Source organism: Acromyrmex echinatior, chromosome 3, assembly GCF_024713525.1.
Source record: "Acromyrmex echinatior isolate Ae372 chromosome 3, ASM2471352v2, whole genome shotgun sequence".
Taxonomy (NCBI): Eukaryota; Metazoa; Arthropoda; class Insecta; order Hymenoptera; family Formicidae; genus Acromyrmex; species Acromyrmex echinatior.
The window spans coordinates 18,719,140-18,735,949 of NC_141854.1; the positions used below are offsets into that span (position 1 = coordinate 18,719,140).

The window sequence follows — 16,810 nt, forward strand, 5'->3', positions numbered from 1 at the left end:
ATTAATGCAAATATACTTAGAATCCTTCATGATATTGGTAATACTTTTTAATTAAACTCAACAACAGAGTTTATTGTACTATAGTGATCTCGACGGAAATCTTATTTTTAAATTAAACGCGAAGTCTGTAGTCACTGTACGTATTAATCAAACTTTATCGTATTGTGGTTGCAGGTAGAAGTGTTTGAAAGAATGTTGTTACGGCGCATTAAAACAGAATTTACGACGAACTAACTGCATATCACAAAGATTCTATTAAATGTTTTCAGTTGGAATCTTTTCGATGTTCTTTTCTTGCATCAGTGTAGAATTGTTTCCCGCTAATATTATTTAATAAATAATAGTAAACAATAGTAGAATTTATGTTATTTTTATATAATAAAAAAATTATAAATTATATTAAATATTGTTATACTCTTCAAACTATAAAAAAGAAATTTTTATTAAAATTAATATAAATTTAAAGTTTAATTAAATATAATTTTAAAAAAATGTAAACGATTTATAGGTTTAACTTTGTGTCATTGCATTGTCAATAATAAGACTGAAAATATATTGAACAGCTCCGAATGAAAAAAAGGATTTTTATTTTATTGCATTTGAAATTTTTTTTTTATGTGTTTCGACAGTACAGTGACATACAGCTGAAAAACAGAAACATGCTTCAAAGTAAAATAAAATACAAATGAGTAAGAGTGTGATCGAATAGTTAAATAATACAAGTACTTTAAAAGCATGATAAAATGTAATATATCAAAATAAATGTAATAAAAAATATTTAAATATTAAATAAAGTTTAAAAAAGGAAGACTATGCTTCCTCTATTTAAAGCAAAAGCTTTTCGCTACTGTTGAAGAGAAATAAGTATAATATTTTGATTTAAAATAGAATCGAAAGTTTACCTTGGATTAAACTAAATATTTTTTTCCTATTTTATTTAAAACTAAAACGCGTATTTGCTTTATACTGTTTATTTTTGTGCTATCAATGTATATGTTTAGTATGAAGTGATAATTCAATCCGAAAGATTTTTTTCTCAAAGAAACTTTCTCTTAAATGAAACTAAAGATATATCGTTGCTGTGATTAGAAAATTATAGTACTTGATATTTTTAATGCACTTTAATGAATAGAAAGCGATCTGCTTCTAATATTTATTTATATTCGATATATGGATGAAATGTTATATCTTAGTGGAAAATCATAAAAAATTCCTGATAACATAAATATGCATCTGTGCACGTATAATCTAGCACTTTTCGCATTTACGATTTTTGTGTTATCTTATATATATTTTCGTTGGCGAGAGATAAAGTTTTCCTGTTTGTCACTGTATAAATTTGAATATCCCTTCAGATTTTCAAGCGAATTATTCCAACTCTGAAGATTTAATAATATTTTTCCTTTTCCTATCTAGAAAAGGAATCTATCTAGAAAAATCTATCTAAAAAAGAAATCTAGAATAGATTACAAATACATGAAATAATCAGGTCAAGAATTTTTTACTTTTATTCAATTTTTTAACTTCTAATCACGTCATATAACGCGATAAGTTCATTTTGACTTGCATTTAATTTTTTTTTGTTAGAGTTACATTAATAATATTCAAACTATAAATTATTAATTATCGAGTATTATATTATCACGAGGAATTTTTTAGACACTATATGAATTTTAATAGCTTCTCGTTTATTATTTACAATTAATATCTGAGAAATTTTTGTCACGATTTTATTTTACTAAATTCATGATGAAATTCGTTAATTAAAAGATTTATATTTTTTTAATTTTATTTAGAACCAAAGAAAGTTATATGAAAGATGTAGCAAATGTGATATATCATGTAATAATATTTTTTGATACTTTATATAGTTTTTCATTATAAGTAAAAAGTAAGATATAATGTAAAAAAAATTATGGTTAAAAAAAATTACTGTAAAAAAAAATTTAATAATTACTTGTATTCTAATAACCTCCGTATATTACCTTTGACTACTGAATACAGCATCCGATATGTAATCCGGATTCGTATCGATTTTTCTGAAACAGAGAAAACGAGAGATATTACTTACCGAAAGACTATATATTTATTTTTAGCGTGAGCAAATATATATGATATTATAAAATTGTGATATTTTTTGATATTATCACGGAGAAAAGACATATAAATATTTAATATACGCAATATGGTTTATTTATCGTCGTAAAATCATTGGCATTGACATCGGGATTTATATAGAGAAGCAATCTCAATTGTTGACATTTCATTTGCCAACAGTGATATCATACCGGTTTGTTTATTCCTCCCACGTTTCTCGGTTGTTAGACCTCAAAAATGCGGTTTGTGCCATGACAATCTACCATTACGTAAACTACATCACGTTTTTTTACAAGAGGATATCTATATTTATGTTTGGATTTATATTTGACATTAGCACAGATAAAAAACAATTTATATTGAATGTTTTAAATTCATCGAAGAAACATTTTATGTAACACTTCAAGTCATGTAAGAAAGAAATTTCGTTATCTTCTGAATCAGAAAGAATATTTTTGTTTTCCAAGCTTTTTTTTCGGAGTTTGATACTTACATAATTTTATATATACTTTTTCTGTAGAAGAATTTCCGATACTACTTTGAAAAGCCTAAACCAGCTTTATATAATTTCGATTTAGGAGTTGACTTTTTAATTATACTTTCACATGAAAAAAAATCCGTGTGAGAATCGTTGAAAATCATTGTGAAATTGTTCTAACGAGGCAACGCATACATGATTTTAATTAATAAGTTGAAATGTGCGGTTTATATCGTGTAAGCAAGTTATGCGGATTTGTAATTTGTCATCGTTTTAATTGTAGGTTGCTATGACAGTTTTACGTTGTATAAGATAGTTGGTTTTGTGCCACTTTGCAGGAAAACGAAATAAACATGTTCAGATTTGCGTGTCAAGCGTGGAGAATTTACTCTCGACGAAGCTTTTATATTTATAGCTTACTCTCTTCGTGATACTGGTAAAAAATATTTTTCAAGCCCAATAAAAAAATTCAGTCAGTCAGATATTAGAAACGATTTCAAGAATACCAATCCTTATCAAAGTTACAATCAATTCTGATTAATTGAAATTAAAAAAATTTCTTTTACTGAATTATTTTCATCTAATAAATAACATTTTTTGTGATATATATATAATAAATTTTAATATTTTGTATAATATAATTTTATAGAAACATTTAGTCACGATTAATTAGATTTTGCATTAATATCAATTTAAAGTTCAATCGCTAAGATACTTGAAATAAAAAATTAGATGCAAAAAAAGAAATCTGTGAAATTAAAATGTTTTCGTATTGCAATTAAAATGCAATTTAATTGCAATTAAAACGTATTAGAATTAAAATTTTTTTTTATTTGTTTGTTAATTTGTTTGTTATGAAGCTCCTTTTTTTTTATCAAAATGCTGGAAGCAGTTTGTCAAAAGTAGAGATATCATCTGTTGATAGCTTTAGACATTCTTAGATAATTTCGATCGTGTCATAATTAAGTAGGGGCGTGACGCTGATACTTCTCCGTGATTGTAATTTATCGCAGCGGTAATTGCATTACAGAGAATTGTATAAGATGCCCTATACATATTATCCGACCTTGAGAATGATAGATTGCTTGTCAGCTGAATTTGTAACATTATTCGTTGTATTTTGTACTGCTTTGCATGACTTGCTATTCCTTATTATCTTTAATAGGCATGTGCTAAAATTGATGTCGTAATTAGACGCTATAAAAATTTCACTTTTTAATAAAATCAAATTAAATTCCATTTCTTTTTCGCTTTATCTGCTAGTACATAGTAAAAAAGGGTTTTATGTTAAAGTCTTAAAACCAATTTTGTAAAAATTTTTTATCGAATTTTTAATATATTCAAATTTAACATAGTATAATTGTGTATATTATTTGAATATATATATAATTATGTATATTATTTGAATATATGTTATGTAAAATTGATATTCAACATTTTTTAATTGTTTATGAACAATTGATTTATGAACAAATAACATTTAAGTTGTGAGCTGATATAATGTAAAAAATGTAAGGGAAATAATATAAAAATAAGTGATTTTAAAACATAAATTCTAAAATAAGTGAAGAATAAAATAGCTAGTTTAATATATTGTGTTAATTTTATTAAAAAAAACAATTGTTCCCAATTTGTGTCAATTATATTTTTTATATTTTTTGTATTACTTTTTCACATAACATTTGTATTACTTTCTAACATTCATTTTGTGATAAAAATATTTCATCATTTGAGACACATTTTTCAGTTATATACGCTCAAATATTGCAAAACCTAATTAATTACAACAATTATCTATAAACATATTAGCGTATACACATAGTTATTTTACAACAATTTATTGTTTTTTATTATAGTTAATTGTAGTTAGAATATTGTATTAGGTGTTGGAATTAATTCGTAGCGTTTTACAAGTGATGGGAAGTACTTTCATTAATGTATTTTTTAATGCTCATGTGAAATAAATAACATTCTTTCATTAAAAAACGCTACGAATTAATTCCAACACCTAATATATATTTGATTATATATATTTTTTAAAAATAGTTACAAAAAATTAAAATATTAGAAACTTCATAACATTATTTTTTTATTTAAATCTAGCTATATATGTTCATATACGCACGCACGCACGCACGCACAATACACACACATATATAGACATATCTTCCCATTAAGCAAATTAGAAATGCGTTTAAAAAAATTTTTTATATTCGACAAAAAATGAGTTTCTTATAATAATATTGCTAATATGAAATATATTAAAATCATTTACGATTTTGCAAAATTTAATTTTAGCTTTGATGTTCTGAAGCGTGAAGAGATTACTAACAGAGTGAATAAGTTACCGTACTAATCTCTTATATATGGCTAATATTACTGTAAGAGATTAGTACATTAACTTATTCTCACTGTAATCTCTCACGCTTCAGAATGTCGAAGTCAGAATTCAGTTTTGCAAAATTGTAACTGATTTTGATATATCTCATTTTGTGTCCGTATTATGCAAATGTTCGATTGGCTCCGAATAGCATAACGGCGCATAAAACAGAAGTATGCAATGGAAAATACCGATTGAAATGCGCATATTGCGAAGAATAAAACAAAAAAAGCCTGGCGGTAAGATCGCATAGATCGTCGACATATAAACATTTAAAATGGCATACGTTGCAATCCGACGCGGAAATGCATTTTCAGTTATATTTTACCGGTGGATGCTGCGGATTAATTGCGAAAAATTCAAATGTTCAATCTTCTTTTTAAAATAAAATAAGATATATTAGGTGTTGGAATTAATTCGTAGCGTTTTTAATGAAAGAATGTTATTTATTTCACATGAGCATTAAAAAATACATTAATGAAAGTATTTCCCATCACTTGTAAAACGCTACGAATTAATTCCAACACCTAATAAATGGTACACATATCTATGGTTGTTTTGTTTTTAAACGAATTCAAAAAATCTTGACTTTATCAATATATTGCAAAATGTATATTTAAAGTACATTGATGTTTTGTCGGATTTATAAGATCTATTATAGAATAAAGAAACAGTTTCTCAATGCGATCTTTTGCGCATTTCGAGTTTTACATGGACGCATTATTATTTATCCATTTTCTTAAATTATAATTGACATATATATATAGTTATAATGACAATATATTATAATGATTACATATATAATGATAGTATTATAATAATTAGATTTATTAGAGTTCTTTCTATTGCTATGAAAGAAGATATTTTGTATTACTGATGATCATATATTGTTACAAGTATTATAAAAATATGTTTTATAGTAATAAATAAATATATTTTTTACTATACGTCTAGATTAATATATTGCTTCATTTTCAGTAAAATGTATAGCATGTATACCATATCATATCCGAATGCATCAAGTTACCACAGTTTCAACTTTATCAATCGTGGTTTTCGAATTGAATGTGACCACGACAATCGCGAGGCGCAATCGTTCTACGTGTTCGAATTTCAGAGTGCATCGAGACGTTAATGTTGGTCGTTTTACATTGCGGCACCCATTATTGGGCATCGTTTTACGGACTGCACAGCTTGATACAGCTATGCAGTTCTCACGATCCAGGTGCAGGCAAACGGAAACGACTGTCGCGCCATACGCTATTGCGAGAGCTTGAAATCTAAAGCGGAGCAGATGGAACAAAACTTTTTTTCGTCGTTGATGAAAGCGTGCTTGCGATGCACAGTCAGTGCGGTCGTGCCAAAAAGAATCGAATATATGAATGACGCGATGTTTAATGAAGAAATACAGCTTTATAAGCGCGTGCTAAAATGAAACATTACTTTCAATTGAAATCGAAGTACTTTCTATGACAATTCTATAACAAATTATTAATAAATTACCAGTAAATTTCTATGAAATATGATATACTTATTCGTAATGATAAAAATTTGAATAGATATTTTATTGTCTTTGACATTAATACATAAAATACATATTGTAATACGTATGTTTATTATCAAAGGCAGTTATCATTTAAACCACATCAATGCACTTATTCATGGTAATGTCAATGTTACTCGATTGTGCTTCAAAAATAGATTTACGAAAATCACCAATGTATATGCAAATACGAAATGGATAGTTGAAGAGATCAAAGTTCAATATTTTCGTGATGATACCACGATTTGAATCGCGGTTGAGAAACGAGAAATAAATCCCATGAGCAAAAAGCTGCATTTCCTTACAGGCCTGATAAATAGCTAATATTCTTATCACATGCGTGTTATATTTTGTTGGTTGACTTTCGTAAATTACGGTTTTTATTTCAGTGACAGCATGTAATATGACGGAACAAGCAAAGCTACCATTGTATAGCACGAACGTTCGTGTTTAAATGTTCTTGTTGGTTGTATAACCTAGCGAAGTTGTTGCGAATGCAAAGCTTCAAATAGTCTATTTTGTTATTATAATGAAACGGTCTCTGGTTATCGCACCGAGAAAATAATTTTCTTTAACTGAGAAAATAATTTTCCTTTGTCGCGAATTTTCATCTCATGGATTTTCAGTTAAATATGAAATTTTGTAAATTACTTGATAATATAAAATATAGATATACTTTTGCTAAAATAATTATTATACCGGAACGAATAATGTTCATTTATGATGATTATCTTTTGAAGAATCTTGATGTAATTAATTCTAACTTTTTCTTGAAAAGATTTCTAGAATTTTGAGAAAATAATTATTAAAATAAAATAATGAAAAATGAAAATTAAGAGTTACAGCAATTTTAACGACAAATTAAAAGTTACGACAATTATAGGATAGAAATTTTCTAAGTTATAATTTAAAATTAAGTTATTATATTAAAATTTTTTTGCAGCTCGGACGTTTTTTTCGGACGTTTTAATAACAGTTTTTAGAGTTCTTCTGAAAAATGTCATGATCGATCTTGATTTAACAAAAAAGAGAAAGTTATTTTCTTAAAACATAAAGTTATCATCTTGTTATTATTTCATATTTTCGGAACTTTATTTTTTGATCAGCGAAATTCTCCCTGGAACATATTAGAAACTTTAAAATCCTTTATGGACAAATGAGAATTTTAGTTATTTACAACTTGGTTGACTGCATCAGATTCTAAAAAATCTGGACTAACTTCATAAAGGTAGATGTCCATGCACTGTCAATCGGAATTCATTGTTTCACGTTCAAATGACGTGCAATCGTAACGCGAATCGATGAACGCACATTGAACCATAGTGCATGCAACAATCTTCCCAGTAAATGAATCGGGCAGTGATGCGCGTTATGATTCAATATCATCGAGAGACTTGTATTGGTATCTTGATACCCGTTACGTACAAGCTCTATTGCGATATTATTTGCTCAGTTCGTATGATTGTCCTATGCCATTTGTACTTTATGCGATTACAATGTCATATTGCAGGTTTCTCAACGATTTGATTCAGCTCAGAGTAATAAAAAATGTACATTTTCTACTAACAATAAATCCGATTCACATATACCAATATATAATAAACAAGCCAGGTAATAAAAATATAATTGAAGGTATTCAACAAATTCCTTTGCAATGCGTATTTCGTAATGAATAATAAATGGATAATAAACGCAATATATTATTTAAGGAATGTAAAAATTGGTGCAGTATTTATTTAATTGTAAATACACTAAGAGAAAAATGTTTGATATAAATTATATATATAAATTATATATATAATAAATTATATATATAATATATGGTAAATAATTATAAAATAATATGGTAAAATAATTATAATTGAGAATTTAATTTTTATAATTTTTATTTATAGCAGTTATAAAAAAATTGTACTTTAAATCATAATAATTTTAAATATTAATATAGTAAAATATCAAAATATGGATGACAAATAAAATAAAAATTTGTATGTAGTGCAATCGTGATTATAGGTGCGTCCCAAAATTTTCCGAACTTTTGAAATAAAACAACAACGGTTTACTTTTTTTTTCAAATTCAAATTGTTTATTCAAAGTAGTCCCCGTCGGACTCAATACAACGTTTGGCACGATCTAAAAGCATTTCAAATGAGTGTTTTATGTCGTTCAAAGGCACGTCCTTCAGAATAGTGGTACAAGCCCTTTGGATGTCTTCTACGTCCACATACCGCTTTCCTTTCATGGACAAATGCATTTTGCCGAATAGGTAGAAGTCACAAGGTGCCATATCAGGCGAATACGGGGAATGGTTGATTGTTAAAATGTGATTTTTAGTCAAAAAATCAGTGACAAGTGTCGAACGGTGAGATGGCGCATTATCGTGTAACAAGCGCCAACTTCCTCCTTCGCGATATTCTGGCCGAATACGACGAATGCGGTGCACCAAACGCTTCAAAACGCTTACATAGAATACAGCATTAACTGTTTGGCCTGCTGGAACGAATTCTTTGTGCACAATACCCTTGGAATCATAAAAACAAATGAGCATTGTCTTCACTTTTGACTTCTCTAAACGCGATTTTTTGGGTTTTGGGTCGTTTCGCGCCTTCCATTCCGCGCTTTGACGCTTGGTTTCTGGATCGTATTGAAAACACCACGTCTCGTCACCAGTAACAATGCTATAAAGGAAGTTTTGGTCCTTTTTTGCTTCCTTAATAATGTCCTTTGAATGTTGAATTCGATGCATTTTTTGGTCGTCAGTCAACTTGTGTGGAACAAATCGTGCACAGACTTTTTGTAGGCCCAAATGTTCGGTCAAAATGCGATAAATCGTTGATTTGGGGATGTTCAATTCCATTTCCATGTATCTCACTGAAGATTTTGGCTCATGCTTGATGAAATTACGCACAACTTCGATGGAATTTTCGTTAATTGTCGATTTTGGGCGACCTGTATGTGCGTCGTCATTTATGTCCTCACGACCGTTCTTGAATCGCGTATACCACTGGTATACCACTGGTCATAAACACTGGCACGGGCTACACAATTATCACCATAAACTTGTTTCATCAAATTATGGGTTTCGGTAAATGTTTTACCAAGTTTAAAACAAAACTTAATATTGGCTCTTTGTTCGAAGTTCATTCTCGTACCGATGTATACAACATACTGACACTTGAGACGCCATAACTTCGTTTCCACTGAACCAAATGTCATGAAATTTTTACTGGAAGTCAGCTAGGGATGTACTTTTCAAACGCGCAATCGAACACACGGATGGCGCCACCCGACCTATCCCTATTGAAAAAGTTCGGAAAATTTTGGGACGCACCTTGTAGTGAATATAATTATTTTTATAATATTTGCTTACTACTTACGTTGTAATAGCAATTAAAATATGTATAAAAGAAAAAAAATACAGAAACAATTACTTTTATTTTGACACAATAATTATTAGGTGTTGGAATTAATTCGTAGCGTTTTACAAGTGATGGGAAGTACTTTCATTAATGTATTTTTTAATGCTCATGTGAAATAAATAACATTCTTTCATTAAAAAACGCTACGAATTAATTCCAACACCTAATATTAAAAATTTTTTCAAACTATATATGCATATATTATATAATGTAATATTGAAGTAACTAAAATTATTGTATAATTAAAATAATTATAAATATTAAACAATTACAAAAACAGTTCAAAATTATTATAAATTATAGTTAAATTATAGTTAATTGCAATTTTTTTCTCAGTATATTTTTTCTCATTAAATTGAAATTTATACGATAGTAGCATGTAAACGTAAGTTGTGATTGGTTTTAATTTGCATTTATCGTTTCGCAATACATTCATCGCAAAATTAACGTACTGCGAAATCACTTGAACTAAAATTAATTACAAAAATGCGATATAAATATTTAAGGCATTATGATCTTATTTTATATGTGAATCATTCTGATCACGTATAATTTTTATATTATAAGCCACATTATGTCATTCTCAATCGGATTTGATCCTATCAAGTTTAAATCTCTTCAATCTCTCTTATTAAAGCTTTTTCTCCTTAACAGGTATTTTGTAGAAAAAATTAGAAGGCTACTCGTTAGTTTTTATTCCATTTGATCCTGTGCAGTCATTAAATCCTTTTTATATTACGTTTAAAGTAGCTTAGAAAAGCTCTTAATGACATAAGAATAATATTGAAAAAGCCATCCAGTTAGAAGATTAATGATAACGCAACATTGAATTCTCTTATAAAATTTATTACCATTTTCATTTTTCGCAAAAATTTCGCCATCAATTTCTTGATGAAACATAAACCATAATAAAAGCGGCAAACTGTGAACTTTTGAACCTGCGATTAACTTCTTTGAAAGTTGATGAAGTATTGAAATACTATCAGTAGATAAAAGCAATTTTAATGGTTCACAGAACATTCAGAATATTCCAAATGTGCCAATCATCATATCATTTTCTGTTTTTCAAAAAATAATAGCATAGTCCTTTCTATTGTATTATTCAGGTTAATGAAGCAGCAGACTGTTTGAAAATTAATTAGCTTGATAAAAGCTTTCAGCTTTAGGAGTATCAAGTTTCGATAACTTGTTAGACTCTTAAATTTTACATTACTTTCTGCGTTTTGTTAAAAAAACCAGTTGAAATTTTAAACAATGAAACTTAAGTACAATATCTATTATGCATGACTAATTTTATAATATTTATAATTCCTATTTTTAATTTTTTACGTAGTTACTCTCGCTACTAATTTAACATATATAAACATATATAACATATATTTATATATAAACTGATAAAATAAAAAACAAATTAACCAATCTAAAATCATCTAAAACGATAGGGATACTTACATAATCGAGAAAACTTTTATATGTTTTTTAAGTTGTGTTGAATGTTTTGTTTAAGATTGTTTTTCAAATGAATATGTGATTTTTATATTGTTATTAGGATTAACATTGATAATGACCCAATTGGGGTCGTATGTTTTAATAAACTATTTGTTTTTGCAAAATAAGTTAGCATGAAGACCTTGGCTCATAGCTCTTTTTATTATATTAATTTTATTAATGCTGTTACGCAAAATTATGAATAATTTTATAACTGTATAAGTTAATTGGATAAATATAATTATTTAAGCATTAACTGGATAAATATAATTATTTAAGCGTTAACTGAATATCGAGTGTGCTTAAATAATATCAAAATTAATTATTTTGAGATCTAAGCGTTAATTGTAATTGGAGTAAATCTATGGCTGTACGAAATTTTTCAAAGGCTGTATGAAAGTTTTGAATTACAAATAAATTAAAATCCGTTCCGGACGAGTTTCTCACAATGTACTATCTGATATGTTAAAACGTGCATTGATCTGATATACATTATTTCTCTCTTTCTTTCTTTCTCTGAATCCGTTTCTCTATCTCTTTGTTTTTTTCATTCATCATATTGAAAAATTTCTTATTGTACATATATGGCCATACGTTATTTATTTTTAATATATATAGCAAAACAGTAAAAATTGGCACGGCTTGTGAAATGTGTCACCGCAAATATATGAAAGAAAACAAAGCGAATAAACCGACCGCGAAAGAATGTCTGAAAAAATTCATTATGTAAAAGCGGTGACACTGCCGAAGCAATTTTCTTTTGTGAATGCGATGACGAGGTCATCCTTTCTTCATTGTTACGACTAAAGGAAGTACTCGTGGCTTAGAGCTACTTTTGCCAAGCTTCAAATTTATTATATACCTTTCTACAGTGCAGTCGCTGATATAATTAAGATCTATGAGATTCTCAATTATATACTTGCTTTCTCTGATATTTAGAATATGGTTTTATATAGTACAAACTCTGTTCCTTTTATGCATTTCTTCATTCTAAAGAATATGGATAAAATGATCTTCTTTATCAAATCTTGAAATCTTAATTTATTTAAATTGTATGAAATACGTAGACATTCTTAAAGTATTTTTGATTTTTATAAAATTAATTAATATTAAATGTTGCTACTGTTCGTTTAATGCTCTGCTATTGGAAAATGCACTTCTTCATCTATAATATTTTGCATTCGATGGAGAAGCATTCTGTTTTGTATTAACTCCTGCGATCTCGTAGAGAAACGCGAAATGCATAATTCTAGTAGGTTGTTGTCTTTTTTTTTTAAAAAAAGAAGGCTTTATCTCACCTGCTGCATATGTTTTGCATATGTATAAGGATATAACTGGAATATTCGTGTTTTTTTATGTTCGTCGCTCAACACGATGAAAAAAATATATACATTAATACTTTATTGTGCAAAGCAGGACGACAAGTGTACTTGTAGTTGCTTTCATCACTTTTTTCTCAGTTCATCGAAAGCCGCGATATGTCAACAACTTCATCCTTCGTTTCTCTTTAAAAGTAACATTAAAAGTAATCTTAAGTAACGCTACGTTATTCGCCAAGTCAGTTTCAAACTTTAGAAATATTTTGAGAATTTATGAATTTATCAATAAGTTATAGACAAAACGCTATATTAAGATAATACATCGGGATTGTATAGACACTTGGCAGTTCGATTGTGTGTATTTGCGTGTATTTGTTGTATATGTGTATCTTGTGTATTTGTATATGTGTAATTCATATATAATCGTTAGAGAAACATTATTGTTATGTCGAATACACAATTTCTCCACAGTTTAGAGTGGCGTTCGTTATAGAAACTTGTACAGTGTATAAAATGGTTTCATTAATCGATATTAATAGAGTTATGTTCTTATATGTAATTATGCATAATTATTAAGTTTTATTAGAGTTTCATACCTATATGATGTAAATAAAGACAAAAATAGAAGAGGATGTATCTTTATATTTATGAACTCAATACCTGTTCTAAACAGCTTAAGATATCTTTTATAGACATGTGGGAAAAATAATTTTTATTTATCTCGAGATGTTCCGTTAAATGCATTGTTAATATTTTAAAGAAAAATATTTAATATTTAAACACGTTCATTCATTGCACAATTAATAATGTCGTCTTGACATATTAAATGTACTGAAATCGTTTTTTTCGTGTATCTTTCATGTTATCTTCATAATGATTATCGATCAGCTGCATCAATCAATGTTGTCAATTCACAATTCATGTGACATCCTTTATGGGAAAAAAATACAGTTTGTAATTTTTTACGCGTAAGTTATTTTCTGAAAAAACATCGCTGTATATACATGCACTGTTTTGTCCAATTATTTCTTTTTTCTTCTAGATACATATTATAAATAACAGTAAGCTGTGTTAAAATTTAATTACACGAAATAATATTTGCCATTACGTGATAATATGCCAATGTGTAATAATATAGTTTTATAAAACAGAGTATTTTTTTTGTTTCCTTTGTTTTATTTATGAAATTATTTCAATAATTGTTTCAATTAAATACAATCGCGTTGTATTTCATTAAATTTCTAGTGTGATATATTACTGTACGCTATATGTGCTTGCAGTAATATGATATGAAAGAATATGTTACAATACTCTTGAATATAACAGTATTTTATTTGCTATTATTGATTTTTATTTATATTGTTTACTCGATAGTCACAACATATTATCAAATAAATCTATTGTATTCATGTTATATTAAATCCATATTTTAAATACGAGATGTATAATTTTTAAAGTTTTTATTTTTTGTAACATATTTTGGTAAAAATTCAGGTTGCAGGAACATCTCTTAATGATCTTGACCTTGACATATGTTGTTACCTTGAGTGACTTCCAACAGGTTTTATCTGTTAGACAAAATGTCATGGTCTGATCATTGGGGGGTGCTCCTCTAATCTGAATTTTTAGCCATATTTTAATAAAAATCAATAACTTAATATGTTGACATATTTTCTATAGATTAACGGATCTTACAAAGACAGCAGTTTTTAAAAACTAAAAAACAAAAAGATGATAGGAATTAGTACGGTAATTAGTACGTAAAAAACTTTCTAAAAAAGTACTTTAATTGCTCACATCGTTTGCAAAGTATTATACAATTTTCATCCGTCCGTAGCTCGATTTACTTTAGTTATTATCAACATATAAAAGATAGCTATATGATAAAAAAACATTTGTGCAACAGCCATGGATCAATCATCAGTTAACCTTTAAGTAAGTAAGTGAAAACAGCGCATAGTTTCTTAAAAATCTTATTCTGAAAAAGGGAAATAAAAAGTATTACTCAGAAGTCTTAAAATTCATTGTTTATATTTTCCTCTCTCTCTCTCTCTCTCTCTCTCTCTCTCTCTCTCTCATAAGAATATAAATAATATAAATTTAACTCTATATTAAAAAATGTAACTATAAAATTTGTTTGGGTTGTTCTAAACACCCCACCTACGTATTTAAAGGTTAAAATGATTAAAGATTAAAATAGTTAAATCATAAAAAAATTCTCTGGTCCATTTCAGTTGATTAGCTAGAAGGATAAAAAATTTATTAAGGCTATATGAAGAAGTGAAGCGTATAACGACTAATCAAAGGGATATTTTGCTAAATAAAACCACTGATAACTATTCACCAAACTTGAAACAATAGCTCGAGCATACCGATTTATTTTTGTTATTTATTATTTTTGTTTTCATAAATTTTTTATATTGTGATCAGTATCATATTATTCCTATCTCTTTTTGAAATATACTACTATGATAATTACTATGATAAAAAGAAAGAAAAAAAAGAGAAGATATTGGAAAAGATTGCAATACAAAACGATTGATAACCGCATTTATTCACGAAATGAGATTTTATGTTTTATACTTCTTTACAGACATTATCTGAAATCGAACGTAATGCGTTCCGTCATAAATATATTCACGGTGAATTTATACGCTCCAGAACCGTTTGACAACTTTAAATTTTATGCGATGACTTTGTATGCCTTCTTTATTTTGCATAATGTGTAATTTATTGCATAGGAAAATATTATATTTGTATATTTATTTATGACATAATTATACGATACCATATTTAAATGTGACATGATTATACGATACGTTTTAAAAGAAGCTTTCTCTCGATAATTTTAAAGACAAAGATACTCAAGATATTCTCGCGTAATTTACAAATAGAGTATCCAATAACTGCAAATATACACTATCGCATTTCAAATGTTGATGATGAGATTTTTTTTATGAAAATAGAACAGTCTTTATCCTTGACCACATTACTTCTTTTGCAGCGCGTATAATTTTTGCGCTACTCAGCATTTTCTGTCGCCTAGCTGTTTCATTGTCAACTGTTTAAACATTTCAGATAATTAGTTTTGCTACCATTTAAATGGGAATTATACCGATAAAAAGAAATTCGAGAACAATGCGAATTCTTTGGAAACGATTCTTATGAGAATGTCGGCTATTTCTTTTTTCAAAGTATATTTTTGTAAGATGGTTGCGATATTGCAATATAAATATTGTTTCGCATATTATATAATTAATTAATTCCATAATAAATTGAGATAATACTCTCGATATACGATTTATTATTATTTAATGATTATATAATCTTGTTGCTACCGACAGCGTATTTTTGCAATTTGTGCGGAGAATTAAAAAAAATGGGTAACCGACGTGACGTGGAAAGATTCAAAAGAGAATTTTGAAAAGTACGATTCAAATCGAGAGATAAAAAATGGATCGAACCTCTTGCAGGTTACGTATGTTTTGATATTAGACGCGCCGGTATATCCAATTTCAATGTATTGTCGTATAAGTTCACCGAATATTTTATTAGAACACAAGTATTACGCGTATATGTCATATCATTAATATTGATGTCGAATCGGGTGGCATAAATAAGGTAGCAAGAGGAAAATGAAGAAAAAGTACACTTCAAATAAAAGAACATCTCAAGGAGAATTTCGCTATTCATATTTCACAAACGCGAAAAGGAATTCGCGTCGAAAGGCTCTTACGATGTTTTCGCTTTCTCGAACAGTGTTGATCTTGCAGGTTTTTCCAGCACAAATATGCATTTTATATTTTTCTTAAACCGCTAATTATATACATCGTAGAGAATAATTACGAATTTACTCTGACAAACTCTTATACAATATAGTTTTTTAATATTATATATATATATATATATATATATATATATATATAAATAATATATACTAATTGCATATATCTGCAATTATGAAGAAAAAAGTGAGAACAAGACGTGTGTTTCGTAACGTTTTACATTTTTGCGTAATAAAAATCTTGTGATTGCTTGTACTCTAAGGATGCGTATAAGAATAAGAAGTGAAGAAATTCATGTCAC

The 16,810-nt window shown here is 27.8% G+C and overlaps 2 protein-coding genes across 9 annotated transcripts in view; one reads left to right on the forward strand and one right to left on the reverse strand.

Annotated features, from left to right (window-relative positions):
- LOC105149025 (sex-regulated protein janus-A) overlaps positions 1 to 16,810 on the forward strand; it is a 77,551-nt gene that overhangs the window by 23,929 nt on the left and 36,812 nt on the right. The gene's annotated exons all lie outside the window — the stretch shown is intronic.
- LOC105149002 (phosrestin-2) overlaps positions 1 to 16,810 on the reverse strand; it is a 56,013-nt gene that overhangs the window by 21,080 nt on the left and 18,123 nt on the right. For all 7 annotated transcript variants that reach the window (XM_011061153.2, XM_087404945.1, XM_011061145.2 and 4 more), the window contains one exon: positions 1,986 to 2,039. In XM_011061153.2, the coding sequence (XP_011059455.2) occupies positions 1,986 to 2,039 (54 nt within the window). The remainder of the gene's footprint in view (positions 1 to 1,985; positions 2,040 to 16,810) is intronic.